The sequence below is a fragment of the Centroberyx affinis genome, unplaced genomic scaffold (genome assembly GCF_046629955.1).
Source record: "Centroberyx affinis isolate AG114_WGS23_722 - 3 ecotype Tasmania unplaced genomic scaffold, CSIRO-AGI_Caff_v1 ptg001205l_1, whole genome shotgun sequence".
Taxonomy (NCBI): domain Eukaryota; kingdom Metazoa; phylum Chordata; class Actinopteri; order Beryciformes; family Berycidae; genus Centroberyx; species Centroberyx affinis.
Genome location: NW_027279723.1, coordinates 378341 through 397500, shown reverse-complemented (window position 1 = coordinate 397500; position 19160 = coordinate 378341). Strand labels below are relative to the sequence as shown.

At 44.9% G+C, this 19160-nt stretch overlaps 1 protein-coding gene across 1 annotated transcript in view; it reads left to right on the top strand.

Annotated features, from left to right (window-relative positions):
- pard3ba (par-3 family cell polarity regulator beta a) overlaps positions 1-15817 on the top strand; it is a gene marked incomplete at its 5' end in the record, with an annotated part of 88838 nt that extends 73021 nt beyond the window's left edge. The window contains 2 exons of the mRNA XM_071524584.1: positions 676-752; positions 14049-15817. Of these exons, the coding sequence (XP_071380685.1) occupies positions 676-752; positions 14049-14565 (594 nt within the window). The remainder of the gene's footprint in view (positions 1-675; positions 753-14048) is intronic.
- Between the last annotated feature and the right edge of the window lie 3343 nt (positions 15818-19160).

The following is a 19160-nucleotide window of genomic DNA, read 5'->3' as shown; positions in this document are numbered from 1 at the left end:
ACTGAATTCAATTTCTCACTCAAATGTTATACAAGTTGAACGTAGCTTAAGGACATTTAAAGTTGCAAAAAGCATCATCTCCGCCACAAGGTCTGGCTTTGTGTTGCTGCAGAGACTAAACAGAATGTTTCATGGACAGGCCTGGAATCTGCCAGTAACAGCAAGTTCCATACACACAAACACACACTTTACATGTTTTCAGTGACTTACACTACCAGTCAAAAGTTTGATTGAATGTTTTTCATCATCTTAAAGCCATTTTGATCTAAAGGTTTCTGCTTAAATGCTTGAAATTTGTTTCTTAGACAAATATAAATAGTGAAGTTGATCCTATGTATGAATTTCTTTCCAAAGCCTTTGCCTTTCCATCAAGGCAAAGGGCGGCTACTTTAAAGAATCTAAAATATAAGATAGTTTCGATTTGTTTAACACTTTTTTGGTCATTGCATAATTCCATTTGTGTTATTTCGTAGTTTTGATATCTTTACTATTATTCTAAAATGTGAAAAATAGTAGAAAATAGAGAAAAATGTGTGTATCCAAACTTTTGACTGGTAGTGTACAGCGAGGAAGCAGCAGGGGTTCAGTGTGTTGCTCAAAGACACTTTGACAGGACATATTGGTATCGAACCCGCGACCACATATTGACATTACTTGTTCTGTGTCTCCCCACAGATGGCACCCAGAGGAGCCGACACCCGTCCAGCACCCCACTACGAAGAGGTGGATAGACAGTACCACACGCACCCCAGGTGAGACCACTACATGTGTGTGTGTGCGTTTCATTGCTTAATGCAGGAAATGAAGGGAGAACTTCCTCTCTCTCTCTCTCTCTCTCTCTCTCTCTCTCTCTCTCTCTCTCTCTCTTTCTCTCTCTCTCTCTCTCTCACACACACACGCACACACACGCATACGGCACGGGCTAATCCTCTTTGGAGCTTATAATTAAATCTGGAGTGTTTGCCTTGGGAGTGTCTACTCATCCCAGGAATAGGGCTGATCAGTTCCCCAGAGAGCAGGGCACAGGCTGGAGGATCCTCACACACACACACACACACACACACACACACACTCACTCGGAGGATTGTGTGCTCTTATGAAGGATGTATAACCTATAGTGTGGGCTTAATGGAACTGCACATGTTCCTTCTGTTTGTGTTAGCGTTCCCTTGTCAAATTAGACACATGTGTGCACATATTTATGCACACACACACACACACACACACCCACACCTTCTCTCTTTTCCATATAATTGTTTCCCAGCAGTGCTAGAGCAAACATACGTCAGTCCAACCTTGCCAGAACAATGATGTGCATGTTTGGTGTGTGCATAAAATTTTGTGTGTGTTCACCTGTGTGTGTATGTGTGTGTGTGTGTGTGTATGCACATGCCGAGCAAACGGCATCTGTGTGATATCCCGGGCCCGGCAGCTAAGTGGAGCGTGGAGTGGCGTGGTGCGAGGAAAGTGGGAGAGGGAGAAGGGAGAGAACGAGGAAGAGAGGGGCGACTGGGATAGAGGGAACGAGAGAGAGAGAAAGAAAGTGTGTGTGAGCGAGTGAGAGAGAGAGAGAACAGTCATTTCACGGGTTATTGCCCCTCCTGATATGACAGGCACCAGGGAGCGCAGACATCAGCGCTGGCTCAGGGGGGACGAGACACACCGAGAAACAGAGCAGAGAGAGGGATAGAGAGAGCGGGACATGACCGAGTGACAGAGGGATAGTGAGATTAGGAAGCTGAGACTGCGGAGACAAACTCAAATGTAGACGGACAGGCTGAGGAGAGAGGCTGACGACCTCTGACAGCTCAGTCCGACCTATGCTTATATATCATTGAAAGAGCCAGAGTTCGAGCCATCCAGTTATCGCCGGTTTCTTGCCAATAAAAACGAGGCGAGCCTAGAAAATGAAAAGCTTCCCAGTCATTCAGACCGGCAGAAATGACAGAGTCAGAGCTGCATTCTGCCACGATTCTGTAAAAGCTTACCCCGAAGCTCCCCCGTCATGTGACGGTTAGACTCGGAAAACAACACTTTTAATCATTCAGTTGTCAGTCGCCAGATCGCTACGGGGAACGCGTCGCATTTTGTGGATGCTGCCATTGTTCTGACCCTTAAGCTGCGTCTTGCAAAGTGTGAATGAAGCCAGGCTCGCATGCACACCAGCGTCTTCCCTTGTGCTAGTTCTGCCCTAATGAGGGAAGACACACAGGGTTTCAAAAGATGAAAATTCAGCTGCAAACCGCAGAAGATGACATAAGGTTCTGGTCGAAATATCCTACTAAGTAGACACTTGGACTGGGCAGAGGAAAGCTGAGAGAGGATGCAGACTCATGGGTGTTTTCATGGAAAACCTGATAGTGCATAGCTTTAAGTACTGAACTCAAATGTTAGATTTTATATAGTAATAACACGGTGGCAACTATTCAATATTGTGGCTTAGATGACTAGGCGCAAAAATAACGAGCCAGGTTGAAATACTGTTCATTACCTCCAGAAATTCTTTCAGTGTTACTTAACTGTTGTACATCCCCTCTTTGAAGTATTTTTAGGCCCGAGCCCCATAGGATTTTGCCTGTTTGTAATGGATATGGTACAGTTAACATGCTTTCGGGGACATTCGCCTCAGCAGAGCAGCAAAACAAAGGCACAGGAAAAGTGCCAGCTAGAGTTTCTGAACACTCTGTTCAAACTCACATATGTTTGCATTCTTGTTTCTGATGTTTCTATAAAGATGAAACATGGGTCCTCGGTCCCCAAAAACTCCTCCGAAAGCGTAAATACAGAGGCGAAATGGGAGAGGAGGAGGGCGCACAAATATATTCCGGGAGAAAAAAAAAAAGGGAGAGAAAGAGAGCATGCAGCACACAGCAGTGAAATGAATGCATTTTTCAAAGTGGAGCTGAACTTTGTGCAAAATCCCCCCGGGGGCCGCCATCATTGAAAGCCATTTCCTCTCAAAATGAGTGCGGCTCCACCATTGGCCTGGCTCTCATTAGCATACATTTGGCCTGCCTTTGTGTGGAGCCGGCTGGGGCTGGAGCTGGAGGGGTGGGAGTGGAGGAGGCGGCGGTGTGTGCAGATAGTGCTGGAGATGTAGAAAGTACCGGAGAAATGGGAGCATAAGGGGAGAGTACCGGAGAGGTGGGAGTTAGAAGAATGGGAAGGAAGCTGAGGGAGAGTCTAGGCATGGAGGCGGAAATTCAAGCAGAGGAGAAAATAGATAAAATGTAGTCATTTCCCTCACAATGTTGTATTGATTTGCCAAGTATTGATATTCCTATGCACATTTCAGGTCTATTAATGAAAGAGCATGAAATAAGGTTCATTAAAATGATGTTTTGCGAATGAAAAAATGGCCCTTGAAAGAGTGTTGGAGGAATTTCATCTGGTTATTGATTGATGCTTTTTTTTTTTTTACTCATAAGTTCAAGTGATTTTGAGTTTTTGCAGCTGCAAGGAATACAGTATTTCTGCTTTTTATCACAGTCAAACAAAAACAGTAGTAAGCCACATTATGTCACAGTATCTAGTGTGGATGCTTTAATGTCGTGAAAATATTGCAGCGCAAGTATTTGGTCTGTGTATCAAGAGCTGTCTGGCCATTCCCGTTTCTCAAATCGAGGGTTTTTTGAGGGCTAAAGGAGTTGGACGCCAAGGCAGCGGGGCTGATGGGAAAAAGCTGGACCTCAACCTGGGACTGAAAGCCGAGGGCTACTGCACCGGGGCCAGCAAGAGGAGCTGAAGTCTGGGAAAGAGGATTTGAAAGGAGGGCTGGAAGTGGCAGAGAGAGCAGAGCTGTTGTGTGGAGAGCTTTGCCCCAGGGAGGGTGATAGTGCTACTTTGGCTGCTGCCTCCCTTTCCACTGGCCATTAACACTGGGGCCGGCTCTGCCTCTGGATAGGCTTTATGCTTGGGGACACACACGCACGCGCACACACACACACACACACGCACCCACGCACCCACGGCCATATGGAGAATATTAACATCATTACCAATTCAAAGCAGCAGGTCGTGGGCGCGGTGACCCAGCCCCAGGTTATCCAATCAAAGCGCCCCCTGACCCGCTCCCCCAAGGTGATTGGATTAGGGGGCTGGGTTGGCGTGGCAACGCTCTGGTCGGGGCTGATAATTGGCTGATTAATGTGCAGCCGGTGGCCAGTGAGTCAGAGAGCACAGGGCTCCGACCGAGGGACCACACTGGCCTCATGAAGCTCCCATCACATCTGGACAATGGAGACGGCCCGTGTGAGGGGAGCAAGGTGTGTGTGTGTGTGTGTGTGTGCGTGTGTGCGTGCGTGCGTGTGTGTGTGTGTGCACGCTTGCATGCATTTGTGTTTATGCAGTCAATCAGTCTAAACAGCCTCTCACTAGTGACGCTGACTTTCCGTGGACACTTACTGCTCTCATCAGCTCTCTCTGCCCTCTTAAACAACTTCTTGATAGCCCTCAGCATGTAGAGAGTGTTCTGTGGTATGTGGAAAAGTGTCCCTCAAGGGCTCCCATCTGACCTTCCACAAAAGCACACGCACTTACAGACACTTACACACACTATGTCCGGACTCACAGCCACTTGGTTTTCTTCACCATGTCTCAGCGCACAAACTTTTTGACCCAGGTTTTGTCTGCTCTGCCCCTAATGAGCCACAGCCGGACTGGACATACCAGAATTTAGAACAGAATAGAATCTTCTGTTTTCACTTGATGCCACAGCTCCCCTGTGAGTGAAAGCAATCTGTAGATTAGTATAGAATGAATAGCTGAGAAGAGAGGAGCAGAATATGAAGAAATGGCTTTTAAAACGTTGATATTTGCACACGCGGTTCTGCTTCCCCATTTGTTTTCTGCCGATTGGAAATAAGCTCCGGCAATTGGCATTTCGCTGCTACCGCACATGGTTGGATGGCCTTCTTTATTGCAAAGGTCTGTTATCATTTTAGTGCAGTAATATTGTTAGGCTCTGTAGTTTGGAGCACTGAATGAATTCCAATGGATTTCCAAGGTCAGTGGAGAAATCATATTTTTGCCGCTCTCGCCTCGTCTTTATTAAAACCCAATCCTGTTTCTCACAGCTTCATAAGTGATCAACTATTTCCCCACCCGCTGCTGTCCTGCTGCCGGATGACTCACTTCAAACTCGCCCAACTCGGTTAGCTTTATTGTCTCCATAACTCATATTTAATTTCTCGGGCCCCGGGGAGTTCAAAGTAGCTTTTTTTTTTTTTTTTTCCAGGATCAGCTCTCCCCGTTCGCCTCATAACAGCTGGCGATGTCTGCGCTGTGTGATTGGTTTAAAAGGTGATGTGACCTCCTCTTTTATTGTTAAATAAGCAGCTTAAGAGCGGCAGAAGCGATGTACGGATTATTTCGTTTGATTTTCCCGAAAGGTGACGTGACCCTTCTCTTATTTGCTTGGCTTTATGAAGGAACCGGGCCTGCTGGTGTGCGGAGGCAGTCCTCAGACAGTATTGTTTGTCCAGCTAACAGTGTTTGTGTCAGGACACTTGAGAATGTAATGGAATCAGCGGTAGGAAATGAAAGGGCTTCATCCAGCTCTGTCACACAGACGGCTGACACATCACCGGCTCTACCTGTTTACAACAACTTCTCCTTTTCTGTTTTGTGCATTTTCCCTTTGATTCCATCAATCCTTTTCTGCTTTTTTTTTTTTTTCATCTTGCCTTTGGTTTCATCTCTCTTCTGTCTCTTTTTATCTTGTCTCTCTTCCTCTGTCTTCCCCTCCCTCTCTATCCCTCTCTCCCAGAGTCTCTTAGGTCTGCGTATGGGAAAATGAAATCATTGCTTTATAAATAAAACAAAGCGTATACACTGCGAGGCCTCAGAGCTCCCTGTGAGCTCAGTCAGAAATACAAAGAGCGTCTTGTAGGAGCCGGCGCGACACTCGGCGGAGGAATACAGATGGATGGGCAGCTCTGTAGCCGAGAGCCGGGATTCACTTTGAATTCAAATGTTTTCTTCTGTGCCCAAAATGGAATGGAATACAACAACCTGGAATACACAGTAGAGTACAGTGGAATAGAACAGAACCGAATTGACACAGAGTGAACTTAGCTTTAACTCTCAAGGACCAGAGAAATTAAACATGAGTTACAGAGGCCCTAACTGCGTTTAGTGAGCAGAAACAAAATCCCTTCTGTTTCTCTCATTGACTCTTTAACGTCTTTTCCCAGCATTTCTCTCTCACATGATCACTCTTGAGTCACAGGAATATTGTCAGCTGTGGCTCTGACCTTTGACCTCCCCACTATTGGTTGCTTGTACTTTTGGTGACCCAGGAATTTAAGTTTATTCTACTGTTGCAGTCATTCTAAGTCGCTCCGGATAAGAGCATCCGTGAAATGACTGTAAATGAATGCAAATGAATAGAATACAATGAAACAGAGTAGTGTAGAATAATGGAATAGAGGGATAGCGATAGTCGTCTGAATCATGGCATCATTAAAATGATAAATGAGTCACTAAGTGTTCCTATGGTACATTATGAAAGAGTACCTATTCTTAGTTTACATACAAGCTGTTAGCCTTGGTGCCTCCCATCTCTCCTCACCTTCTCATTTCTAACCAAGCGCTCCCATGTAGCGGTTGCTACCTGCCACTGACACTGTACACATTCCCTGTCATTGCGCGGTGTATAGTAACCGAGAGTGTAAACACGGGCCCATTTAGATGAGGCACGTGCGTCTAGGTGAAAGCCAATTTCCACTGCTGTTGTTGACATAGGCTGGTTTGATTAGCAGAGATGGCTAGCCGGCCAGGGCCAGAGAGGCTAATGGTTTCCTCTCATGTGGAGCCAGCCAGGCCTGCGCTGTGTCTGTAGCACTCAGCTAGCACAGCGCCGTTAGTGGCACGTCTTTTGTGTGTGTGTGTGTGTGTGTGTGTGTGTGTGTGTGTGTGTGTGCAGGGTTTGGGCCGGGATGAATTTGGAGAAGGTCAAATTGCTCCCCTTCTATGTTTTTGTGGGTCTTGTCTGAGGCGGTCAACAGAAAATAATGAACTGGAGACTGCATCACTCACTAATGACTATGTGTCGCCTGGTGGAATGTACTGTATTGCCTCTTTTAATTAACAAAGGAATTTTCTACAACAGATGATGAATACACCGTCTTTAGATCAGAGAAAACCACATTCACATCATATTGGAAGAGGTGGAAGAACTGAATGACATTTCACTGCATTCCACATCCAAAATAGTTTGTATTTATGACTTAAAAATCAACCATAAACAAACTGCAGCAGATTTTTCTAGCTTTTCATAAGTATGGTTGGTTGTATTAGTGTGAATATAACTGATCATTTTGATTTCTATTACCTTGGACTGCCGACATCAGTGGATTCGCTGCCATCTTTGCCGCCTGTGTTTGACACACTTCAGTAAGTCGTGACGCCAAGTGGGAGATAGTGGAGCCTACAAATATTCCCATATATCCTACTTGTAATTCTAGGAAGTCGAGGTGAACGCTTTTTCCCAGTTGGCAGCTCGCATTTACAGTAAATCCGACATGACATGAACATAGGATCAGGCTGGGTATCATTTGGCAATCTTATACTGACGCTGGTATCATTACCATGATTTAAATATTGATACCAAGCAACATTTTTTCAATACTTTGTGTAAATGAAAGCATTTGTACCTATTTTTCTATAAAGCCTGCTGTTTACTTGAAATAAAGGCATGTTGAATATTTTCCCTAGAAAATTGTACGTGCACATGCGTGTGAATGTCTGTGTGTGTGTGGGTGTGTTTGGCATTTTGTACCTGTGAAGCAACTGATGCATTTTGAATTCAATGCATGTCTGTGTGCTGCAGGCGGACTAACAGGTGAGCACATAACTGGCAGGTCTGCTAACATGTGCATCTGTATTGTTCATGTTCTTTTCATGTTTGTAATCAGAACATTAATAAATCATTCAAATGTGCATATATTGGTGGGGGTGCATGTGCATGATTGCCATTTAGGTGTGTGAGTGTGTGACATGCACAACAAAGTAATTTATTGACCTCTATTATGTAATACAGTATATGTTTGAAAGCTCTGAATGCAAATATCAGTAATAAACCACAAAAGACATCTCCCATCAGGAGCCTGCTTTTCCATGTTCAGTCACATTTTGTGTGTGTGTGTGTGTGTGTGTGTGTGTGTGTGTGTGTGTGTGTGTGTGTGTGTGTGTGTGTGTGTGTGTGTGTGTGTGTGTGTGTGTGTGTGTGTGTGTGACAGAGAGAGAACAGCACTCAGCCCCCCCCCCCCACATGGTTGTTCCCAGCTGTTTAGTGTAGAGTAGTTATGAGGACCGGGGTATTTTAGGGACCAGGATGGGGGGTGGAGGGGTCCAATAAGGAATTGGGGGGGAGTACTAATTTCCTCCTTCCGTTTCCTATAGGGGCAGGTGCAGGATAACCCCACCCCCCCCAAACCCCTCTACCCCACCTCATCACCACACACACATACACACACACATATTCTTCACTGTCATGCAGCGGAAACTATGCCTGAACAGCAGCACACAACACATCACACACACACACACACACACACACACACACACACACACACACACCAGATGAACATACACATTCACACATTTTTTCCCCCCAACTCTCTCTCCATGCAGTCATATACACTCACACATAAATATGCATGTAATATTCTGTCTGTCAGCCTCACTCTCTCTCACCATACACACACACACACTCTGTCTCTCTCTCTCTGTCTCTCACACACACACACACACACTTAGAGGGTGGCTGGGAGTGTGGTATAGGGTGCTGATGTTGGAGAGGTGTGAGTCAGATGTATTACATGGCGTGTCATTAGATCCTGCCACTCTAGTTGGCCCCTGCGGTTCACATCACGCCCTGTGCTGCTGCTGCTGCTATCTATATATAGACATATAGACATATAGACATATAGACATATAGACATATAGACCTCTGAGACACAGACAGGTATCTGCATCTGTCTGTCTGCCTGTCTCCCTCTCTCCCCTAAGGATTTTATTGCTGCTGTTTTTGTCTTTTGTGTGTCTGCTTCTCCCTCTCTTTACTCAATTCTCTCTGTCTCACCAAGTATTTTTTTTTTTTGCGAATTATGATGTATCAAATTTGAGATGCTGACTGGAAATGGCAAAATCAATCAAATTTCCTCAGTATCCCCCAAAAAAGTTTTTACGCTCACTCGAAGCGGAAAATGTATTTGTCGATAGAGAAATTACACAATAAACACGGATGGAAACGCATTTGTCAGTAAATAATGATGTAGATTTGGCATGATCTGCCCGATGAATGGTTCTGTTTCATTGCACAACAGTTCAAAAGTTGCTTTGGACTTTCTGAAATGTAAAATATCTGTCCGCCATGACCACCTAGAAATGTCGCACCCGCCGTCACTCCTATATATAAATCTCCATTGTGGTTGTATAACCCTTAGTTGGTGCATTGCAATATCACCAAGTGCATTTCATTGTTTTCGTCTTCATATGAAAGCATGAAACAAAAAAAAACATTAGCTGACGCTGAAGAACAATAACAACTTGCCCAATACCAATTAATTCTTGGAAGACTATTTCCATTTTTCTTGTGGATGTGTTTTGTTTTTTTACATTCAGAAAGTCTGTTTATTCACTTCTACCCTGCTGATGGAAACACACCTAATTTGCATTTTATTTTTGGTGAAATATCAAACCTTTGTGTACAATTCGCTTGACAGTTGGATGGAAACATTTTTACTGTCTGCATGTCTCTCATTCGCATGAGCCTTATTCCAGCTGGATCAGCCTTACTGGAGGTAAGGTCCTTTTAATTGTGATTGTCCAAAATGTTAATCCAGCAGGAATCTGCCATGTCTGGAATTGTTTCTGAGTCAAAGTAAAAGCTCTGGAGCAAATTTCCCACTTGAGGTCATCTGATAATAGAAATCCACTTTGACTCTGCATCCTCATAATGTAATAATGCGTTATGTTTTTGGTGGCTGGAAGGTACGCTGAATTATAGATCATGACGTTTTACATCCGGGCTGCAAACAGTAATTTGAGGGAAATGATGAAGATCCTTTATCCCATGCGAATGATTCACACACACACACACACACACACACACACACACACACTGTAGTGCACATAAAAATTACAAGAACATCCCCAGTAAAACGAATTCAGTTTGAATAGTGCTTTATTCTCTCTGTCTGTATGTCTCTTTCTACTCCTCTCCCTCTCTTTTTGTCTTTCTATCTTACCTTTTTTGTAAATGTGCTTAGGCCTTCTGTTTCTTCTGTCTGTCTGTACTTCTTTCTCCCGTTCTCTCTTCCTCTCATTCCCACACTCATACGGTACGCAGCACAAACGCGCTGCTGAAGTTACGTAAGCTAACAAGTAAACAGGGATCTCATGCAGACACAGAGAATATACAAACACAGCCACGCACTCTTATGTCTAGCCTCGACTCTGACTGTCTCACTCACTGACGCACACACACATACTTTAAATGTTTCATCTGGATCCGCTAAATTCAGTTAGAATTTACGTAAAAATTCAAAGATTACGGAGGTCGGACATGGTTTAAGGACATGTAAGGCTGGCAGAGGAAACACACACAGACTAAACACATTCACCGCCCTCCATCTCCCAACCAGGCTGAAACCAGCTGTGTGACCCAGGGATGAGGAGCTCCCTGCGGGTCACAGGGGCCCGTGGACCCCCTAATCCCCCAGCTGCCTGGCCGGACACACACACACACACACACACACACACACACACACACACAGACTCATACAGATGCAGGCACACACACTTATATTTATGGAGGGCTGTATTGTTCCTACATCGTTCCTATAACTGTAGCACATCAGTGCCAATAACCACAATATAGCACGACCAAGAGTATGTTATTGCTTTTATACAACATTTTTACAGTCGTATCAAACATTAAACAAAAAATACAAGCTTTGGGTTTTAATTTAATCATTTTATTTTGGCCTGTTGCTAAGTAAAAAACATCCTTGCTTGCGTCAATTTAAGCGTAACAAGGCGGAGTGATGCTGTTCAAGTTACAAGTTCATATATTGTAAATGTTATAAAATGTTGTATAAATGTGTATAATCTTAATGTCAAAGACCACATTGGAAAACATAGAGGCATATAGGTTTTTAACATGGTTTTAAACTGTTTTAACCATTGTCCAACAAGCTATACAGATACTAAAAACACTCACGGTCACCCCTCCTTCCCCTTCTCCCTTTAAATTCACACACACTCACACACTCGCCTCCCTGAAGAAACATAAATACTCCCATATGAGCTCACACTAGGCAGCCCTACATCCCATACTACTTCCCCAGCCACACAGCTACTGGCCCTGTGCTGCTCCCAGTGCCATGCGAGGGGTCAAAGGTCATCCAGGCCTACGTAACCACGGCACTGAAAGAATTTATCACAATTTGTTTAACCCTTAATCAACCAGAGAATTTGACGAAAAAGAAATAGAGTACCAATTGTTACGTCTGTGCACAGGAAACCATATTCTTGAAGGATTACTCTGCAGATGGATTTATTGAGGCTTTTATTACTGCTTTGGCCTGATTATTACCATGGGAAAGCTGAGTCAGTGCTGCAGATGAGGCAGGAGGTGCAGGGAAGAGAGCAGAGCAGGCAGGTGAAAAGAGCGAAGGAGAAGAGGCCGGAGGGGTCAAAGTGAGAGGGAGAGGGAGGCAGACAAGAATAGATAATGAGGAGAGGAAGAGAGTGGAAAATAGGTGAAAATGGTAGATTGCAGTGGGGGAGACATGACTAAGAGAATGATGAGAGAAGGACCCAGGTGTCCCCCCCCCCCTCCATCGCTGCATCACCCCATCCCTCTTTCTTTCCCTCTCTCTCCTCCTCCCCTGGTGGCCTACACCATTTAATCTGGATTAATGAGGAGGTTGACCTTCGCCTCTCTCTCTCTCTCTCTCTCCCTCTCTCGCTCTCTCCATTCTCACCTCGCTCCCTCTCGCTGCGCTGCTCAGGGTGAAATGTGTTGTTTTTACCCACACTGCCTCCACATCTGTCTGCCCACATCTCAATATCAGATGAAACCTCTCTCTCTTTTCTCTTTCTCCTCTCAAATTCCGGTCTCGTTCTTTTTCTTTTTGTTCTTTTTGAGCTTTCCCCCCCCCCCACATTTCTGCTTTCTTCCTTATCTCAAGCCTTGGCACTGTGTGTGTACGTCTGTGTGTGTGTGTGTGTGTGTGTGTGTGTGTGTTCTCCCTCTGTCTTTCCTGCTCCACGCTGACTGACAAGGCAGTGCTGTTCATTCTTGGGACCACCTGTGTATCCGCTCTGTTTGGGTGGTCAGGCCTCCCAGCCCACGGAAAACACACGCTACTGATATCTGGGAAACACACACACACAGAGAAACCCACCTCGCCACAGTCAATGAATACCCTCAAGGGAAGTCCACTCACACACACACACACACACACACACACACACACACAAGCAGGCTGCGTGCTAACTAATCTGTGGTGAGTGAGTCATTCTAATTGGCCAGTCAACAGGTGCTGAGCGCGGCCCTGGGGACTGGAAGGAGGAGAGGGCAGGGAACAAGAGAGAGGCCGAGCACAAGGCTTCTGTAATAACCGCACTACAGTGGCAGCCATTGTTGAAGCCCACCGACCCCCCCACAACCCCGCATCTACCCTGTATTAGCACTGCAGGATTTTCCACAAACATCTCCTTGGGCGGTGAAGCAACAGCAGCATTGAAAGCATGTAAACAAGTGGGACTGCCATAAAGGCCGCATGATGTCGCATACAGTCAAATTCGTATCGCCAACATGGAACTAAGAAAAACAGCCTTATTTTTAGCTTGACAGTCACGCATTCCTCAGTGTATCTAATCGACTGAAAGGCTTTCATAATTCCAAGGGTTGTGGGATTTTTTTAATCCACTGAGGTCCATGTAATCCTTATAAAGGAGTTACATGAAAATCACCAAAATTGCAGTTACGAGGTTTTCACATGACAACAGCCATACGGTGATATAAAATTTGAGAGAAACTCAAACTGCATCAACAGAAAATCCAAGTCACAGTACTGGACACACTTGTTTGATTGACAGGTGAAGAGCAGTGCAGAAACACCACTGCAATGAGAGCCGAGCACCAAAGATGTCACCAAAATAAGAAAAGTGCAGATTAAAAAATGGGAAAATATGTAATTTAGAGTTAGACCTGGCTTTTAGATTTGTTTACTCGGTGTAGCTAGACTTCTGTGTCACTCAGCATTGGAAAGCAGCACGTGAGCTGGAAAAAATTTGAATGGGCCTCTGAAAGGTGAGCAGCCCTTCGTCTCTCTCTCTCTCTCTCTCTCTCTCTCTCTCTCTCTCTCTCGTTCTCAGTCTCTCTCTCCTTCCGTCTCTCCGAGGCCCTCGTGTCGCCTTACCCAGGGGTTTAGCCCCCTAATCACCCAGAGCTAGTGGGAGGGAACCGGAGACATCCAGCTGGCTGCCTCGTTACTGCAGACCCCTGGGACACACTCACACACACACACACATTCCTGCACATACAGGGACACACAAACACACACACACACCTCCTTATATGCTTACGGAGGCATTTGCTGTTATCTCTTGGCATCTCTCCATCCCCGTTCCCCCCCACAACCCGATCCTGCCAAGGCCGCAGCCTCGCCACGTAAACTGAATAACAGGAGAAAGCTTACCGCAAGGGAGGGTCAAATCTCTGGCACGTCCTCTGCTCCAAACCAGTCTAAACCAGTATTAAATGTTGTCTTCCTCTCTCTCAAGCATCCATAGTGTGTGTGTGTGTGTGTCTTTAATAGTGGTGTCAGACAGTCTTATAGGCCCGCTCCAGGCTAATATCCCAGATACAGTCAATGGACATGCAGTCACTATTTCCTAATTTTGCATAACCATACACTACCAGTCAAAAGTTTCCATTCCATTTGTGTTATTTCATAGTTTTGATGTCTTTACTATTATTCTAAAATTTCTCTCTCTCTCTCTCTCTCTCTCTCGCTCACTCTCTCTCTTAGGAGGGCTCCGTACGATTACCCCACCCACTCCAGACCCGCGCCGAGAGACCCCGCCCCCTACAGCTACCCGCCCCATGACCCTCCCGCTTCAACCCACCCGGGCCGCCTGCCGCTCCCCCAGTCCCAGCAGGCGCTCGCAGACCCGCGCTACTACCACTCGTCCCCCCGCCCCACGCGCCAGCAGCAGCAGCCGCACCGGGCGCCACTGAGGCAGGACGTCCCCCCCTCCCCCACCGCGGCCCGCAGAGGGCGCCACCACCACTACGAAACGGTGGGAGGGCGAGGGGACGCCTACCGGCAGGCCAGCCCCGGGCGCTACACCAGCCCAGAGAGGTACGGGACGGGCCAGGAGCGCTACACCAGCCCAGAGAGGTACGGGACGGGCCAGGAGCGCTACACCAGCCCAGAGAGGTACGGGACGGGACGGGAGCGCTACGCCAGCCCCGAGCGCTACGGCTACGGAGACGGACGACAGCCCGACCCGAGACAGAAGAAGCCCATGATAGGTGCAGTGTGAGAGGCAGTCTGAGCAACACCCACCCCCCCGTTCCCCCCACCATAGGTTAGTTCTATAGACGCAGCTAGGTGAACTTCTGTCCATCATACACAATACTGTAGAGGCTGAGTATTAATATCCACCCCTTCACTTGTTTCCAGATGGGTGAAACACAAGACCAGCTGTGACTTAGAGTTTAAACAGACATAAGTTAGTTATTGGACATGTTACTATGTCTGATCAGCGACCTTCAGAGCTATAACATCTCCAAAATGTCAACTTTTCATGACCTAAGAAAATCAGCCTTGTTGTTTTCAGCCTGACCACCATGTATTTTAGAGTTTATCCAGTGAGTTTTCAAAGGCTTTCATAAGACTAGTGCTTGTACAATTTTCTCAACCCATAAAGTAGCATGTAACCCTTCAATTTAAGTGAAAACATGAAAATCACCAAGATTGGAGTTATGAGGTTTTTGCAGTGATAAGTGACAAGCTGATAACCATCTTCACCGGCCGAGACAGATTCAACAAGCATTAAGGACTCATATGTGTATATATACTCATGTCGACAACTGTTTAAGTGTTAATATTTGCATGTATGTCAATGTAAATAACAATTGGATCTTATGTTGATATGGTTTTTATACTGTAGGGTTGAAGTTAAAGTTTCCTAGACATACAGATTGAGCTTAGCGCTACATGTCGGATAGAGTCAACTCTATGCCAGCTTAAGTAGCCATAAAGGCAATGCTGACTTGCGTTTTGCACAAGCTGATCAAACTGAAGGAAATAAAGAGGGATCACCTTGACCAGCCGGACTCCGAGAACAGAAGAAGAGACACAGGAAGGTAAAGTGGACAAACAGGAAAGGGAAGTAGCTCCACTTCAAAGTGTCTTCTTGCCCTTGATGTTTTGTCGCTTGGACTTCCTTCACATCCTGCTATCAAACTTGGGTGTTTTTTTTGTGTATTTTGCCTTTTTATTATTTGAATGCAGACGTGGCTAATATATTTACATTTGCTATCCTTTCAATGCGTTCCAAATATGAGTTTATTTGTACTATTTTTGCGATGCTTCTAATATAATGGCTGTATAAATCATGATCCACACTGTAGAAGCTGTATGCTGTGAGCTGACTCCTTGCTAAATCATTGCTAAAAGTCATTATTCTGTGTGTGAGCGTAGAAGAATCACAGCACTGACAAGCTTGCTAAATGTTTCTACGATGGTGTGATTCAAACCCGCTGTCAAATAAATGCATGATTTTTTTTAAAACATCTATTTTGCATTAAATACTTTTGAAATTCTCTTTCCTGTGCCTCGCCAAATTATTTCAACCAATTTCTGTCTCGTTTAACCAATTAGCCAAATTATGCATATTTAAAGTACTCAGTCAAACTAGGAAACGCCATGAGTCATCACTTTAAAAATTCATTACAATATTCAGCCTAATTTCTCTCAACACAATCTGCGGATAAATTTGCCCTCTGAGATGACTGATAAGAATAGCTGGCATTCTGATAATGACTAAATCATCTTCAACAATTAGAGCCAGGGAAATCTCCACTAGAAAATGATTACTGCCCAATTTGCTCTCAGAAATAAAGATGGCGCTGATTGGTGAAATTAGACTTGAAATGGGGGATAATTAGAGTGTGGAGAAGGCTTTTTTTTTTATCAGTTAGTGTTTAATTAGCGTCAAGGCCAACAGGGATCGGGCTTCCGCTGATCCGTCTAGTCTCTGCACCGCCTTGACCCTCCGCTGTCTGCTGCAGTAGACATTTCCACTAGCACAGTGACGGCTCTATAGGCAGATGAGACTATCTCTCATTGATTGATTGATTGATTGATTGATCCTGGAGTGGATTTTATGCAATTCTGAAAAACATCTTATTATAATACATTTGATTTCTATAGTACTTGTCAAAATAGCGTTACACAAACCACAAAAGACAAAAGCCAGATAAACACGATCAGATAAATAATAATGGCGAGGGGGAAACAGCCGACTAGCCGTCTGCTGACCATCCTGTGGTGATTATAGGGGTGAAAACATTCCAAGATTTCTCGCTAATACCTTGAACTAATCAAGCATAAACATGCCATTCCTGTGAAATTTACTACATGAGAGTGTTGAATGGAAAATCTCTGGGAAAAACTATGATGAGTGTATTTTCCCCTGTGTGATTTTGTGAGCCTAGTCAGGGTTAAATCTTATCAGTATCGTCACCATAATTTATTAGAAGATTACACTTTGCCAGTTTAAGCCTTCAGACAGAGAAACATTGTAGTCTGTTTTGAAACTTTTGAACAGCCAGACTGCCGGTCAATCAAGTGTGACTGTTATAGATCACCCTAAAACCATTTCCTCTACTTAAAACATACACAACTTACAACCTACTCAAATTTAAATATACATAAACCTCTTCAATTTAGATTATTTAAATGAGGAAAACTCAAAACATCAGTAAGGTGAAACCTGCAATTCGTAGGCGATGGTAGATTCTTAAATTCTACCAATAATTAGGGGGAAACATTTCATTTACATCAACAAAGGGCATGTCTTATCCTCTCATTCCCACCAAGTCAAACACTGAGTGTAATAGGACTTAGGAAGTGAAGGACTTAAGTGGGCTTCACCGATTATTCATTGTACTTTAAAGAACAGCAATGCAATAAACAGCCTTGTCCTAGCTGTTGTGGTCAGTTTTATGCTGCCAAAGATTGTAAACACCGGCAACTAAACATCTAAGAATTGATTGCGTTTAATGTCCATTAAACAAAAGCATTGAAATCAATGTCAAGAGTCTGGTACTTGGCTGTTTGTGCTCTGTAACACGCATTTAGTCTAACTGAAATTAATGCTCCACCTACATGTAAGCAATTACCGTGTGTGTGTGTGTCTTATGAGTTTCCCCCTTGGTCATGGACATTCAGAGGAAATTCCATAGTTGAACCACATGACACACACACACACACACACACACACACACACACACACACTCTGGACACAGTCACGGCCATCGACCCACTTTCTCTGACATATTTTCACGCCTCATGTCAGCTCACACTGTCTCCTTGTGAGGAACTTTTCCTCTCCCGCCGCACGACCTTTTGATTTTAAGGAAGATTGTATTAAAGGAAATCAGACTTGCTGACTTGAAGCGTAACGCTTATATTCCCCTTCCTCAAAATCTATTTGTCTGTTCTCTCCATCCGTCCTCCCTTTGTTGAAGTTCCTTGACATTCTGCTCAGTTCTTTCTGGTTTTTTGGAAAATTCACTTATATTTTCCTCTTGCGCTGCCTTATGAGGGGGGTTGGCGTGAATTAATTTGACACCTCATAAGCCCATATTCGTGTTGCAATTCCTGAAAAAAAAAAAAAAAAAAAAAAAAATGCAGAAGCGCGCGCTGTTCCCCAGTCGATTGTCATGAACTGCGGGTTGTGGGAGAATTCCCCGGCTGTGTTCTCTTAGCATTTCCTATTCTGCCGGCGCCCCTGTCGAACACCTTAGCTTGTTAGCATGTGTCAATCAAAAGCCATGCTCTGGGGAGGGCAAAGTGGAGAGCTGAAACAGTTATCTCTCTCCCACACAGCTCCCAAAAAAGACAGAGCTGGGAGAGATAGAGAGAAAGAGGGGAATATAGAGGGGGAAAGTGTGCGTGTGTGTGTGGGAGTATACACCCTCGCACTGCAGAACGGAGGTACGGGTGAGCGCCCACGGTGACCTCGGCCCGCTCTCATTCCCCCCTTTCATCCTCTTCATTAAAGGCGCATTCCGCCGCATTAGCCCGCTGTCCTTCTGTCCTTCACCTGCTGCCATTCATTTCAATTCAGCCCTCGTTACGACATCACGGTCTCGGAATCGAGAGGAATCGGAGTGGGCCGAGCGGAGCTCCTCATTTAATTATACAGTTCATTAGAAAGCCAGCCCGCCCCCCCTCCCCGGTCTGAGGCAGGCCATGGGAATTGCTGGTGGCTAATGTGCAGTTTAAACTGCCTGAATATGGAGATTGGTGGAGTTATGGATTACCGTTAGCCGTTAGCCTGCCCTTCACCCACCTCATTTGCTTTTATGTCTGCTGTGTAGCCTTTTGATACAGTATCACTCAAGCTGGAGTGTGCTCTTTCAGCCAGCGTGTTTGTTTGATATTGTTCATGAGCTGTGAAATTGAATTTCCACAGTTGGGCTGATATTAGAAATAATTTCATATCTCATGCAATATTCTTGCTTGGTTTCACTTAGTGCAGTGTTTAAGACATCCATTTTTACTAAATGTCTTTTTTTTTTCCCAGGTTGATATAGCAACACTGTTAATTTAGACCATATTTACCCTAAAAGCAATGCTGGCTTGCTGGCTGCCTCTCGTTCGCCCACACACCACAGCCAAACCACCAACCACCATCTTTTACACCAACTGTCACCATGGCAACGTGGCCACCGCTCCTGGCACAGCAGCCCCTTTCAGAGCTGATGACATCGTCGTGGCAACAATGAAAGGTTCATACATCCCATTATGGTGCATAGCATGTTTTTTTTTCTTGACAGGGTCAAAATGCTTCTGAAACATCATATATACCATGGGAGAGAAAAAATCTCCATTGAAACCAACACT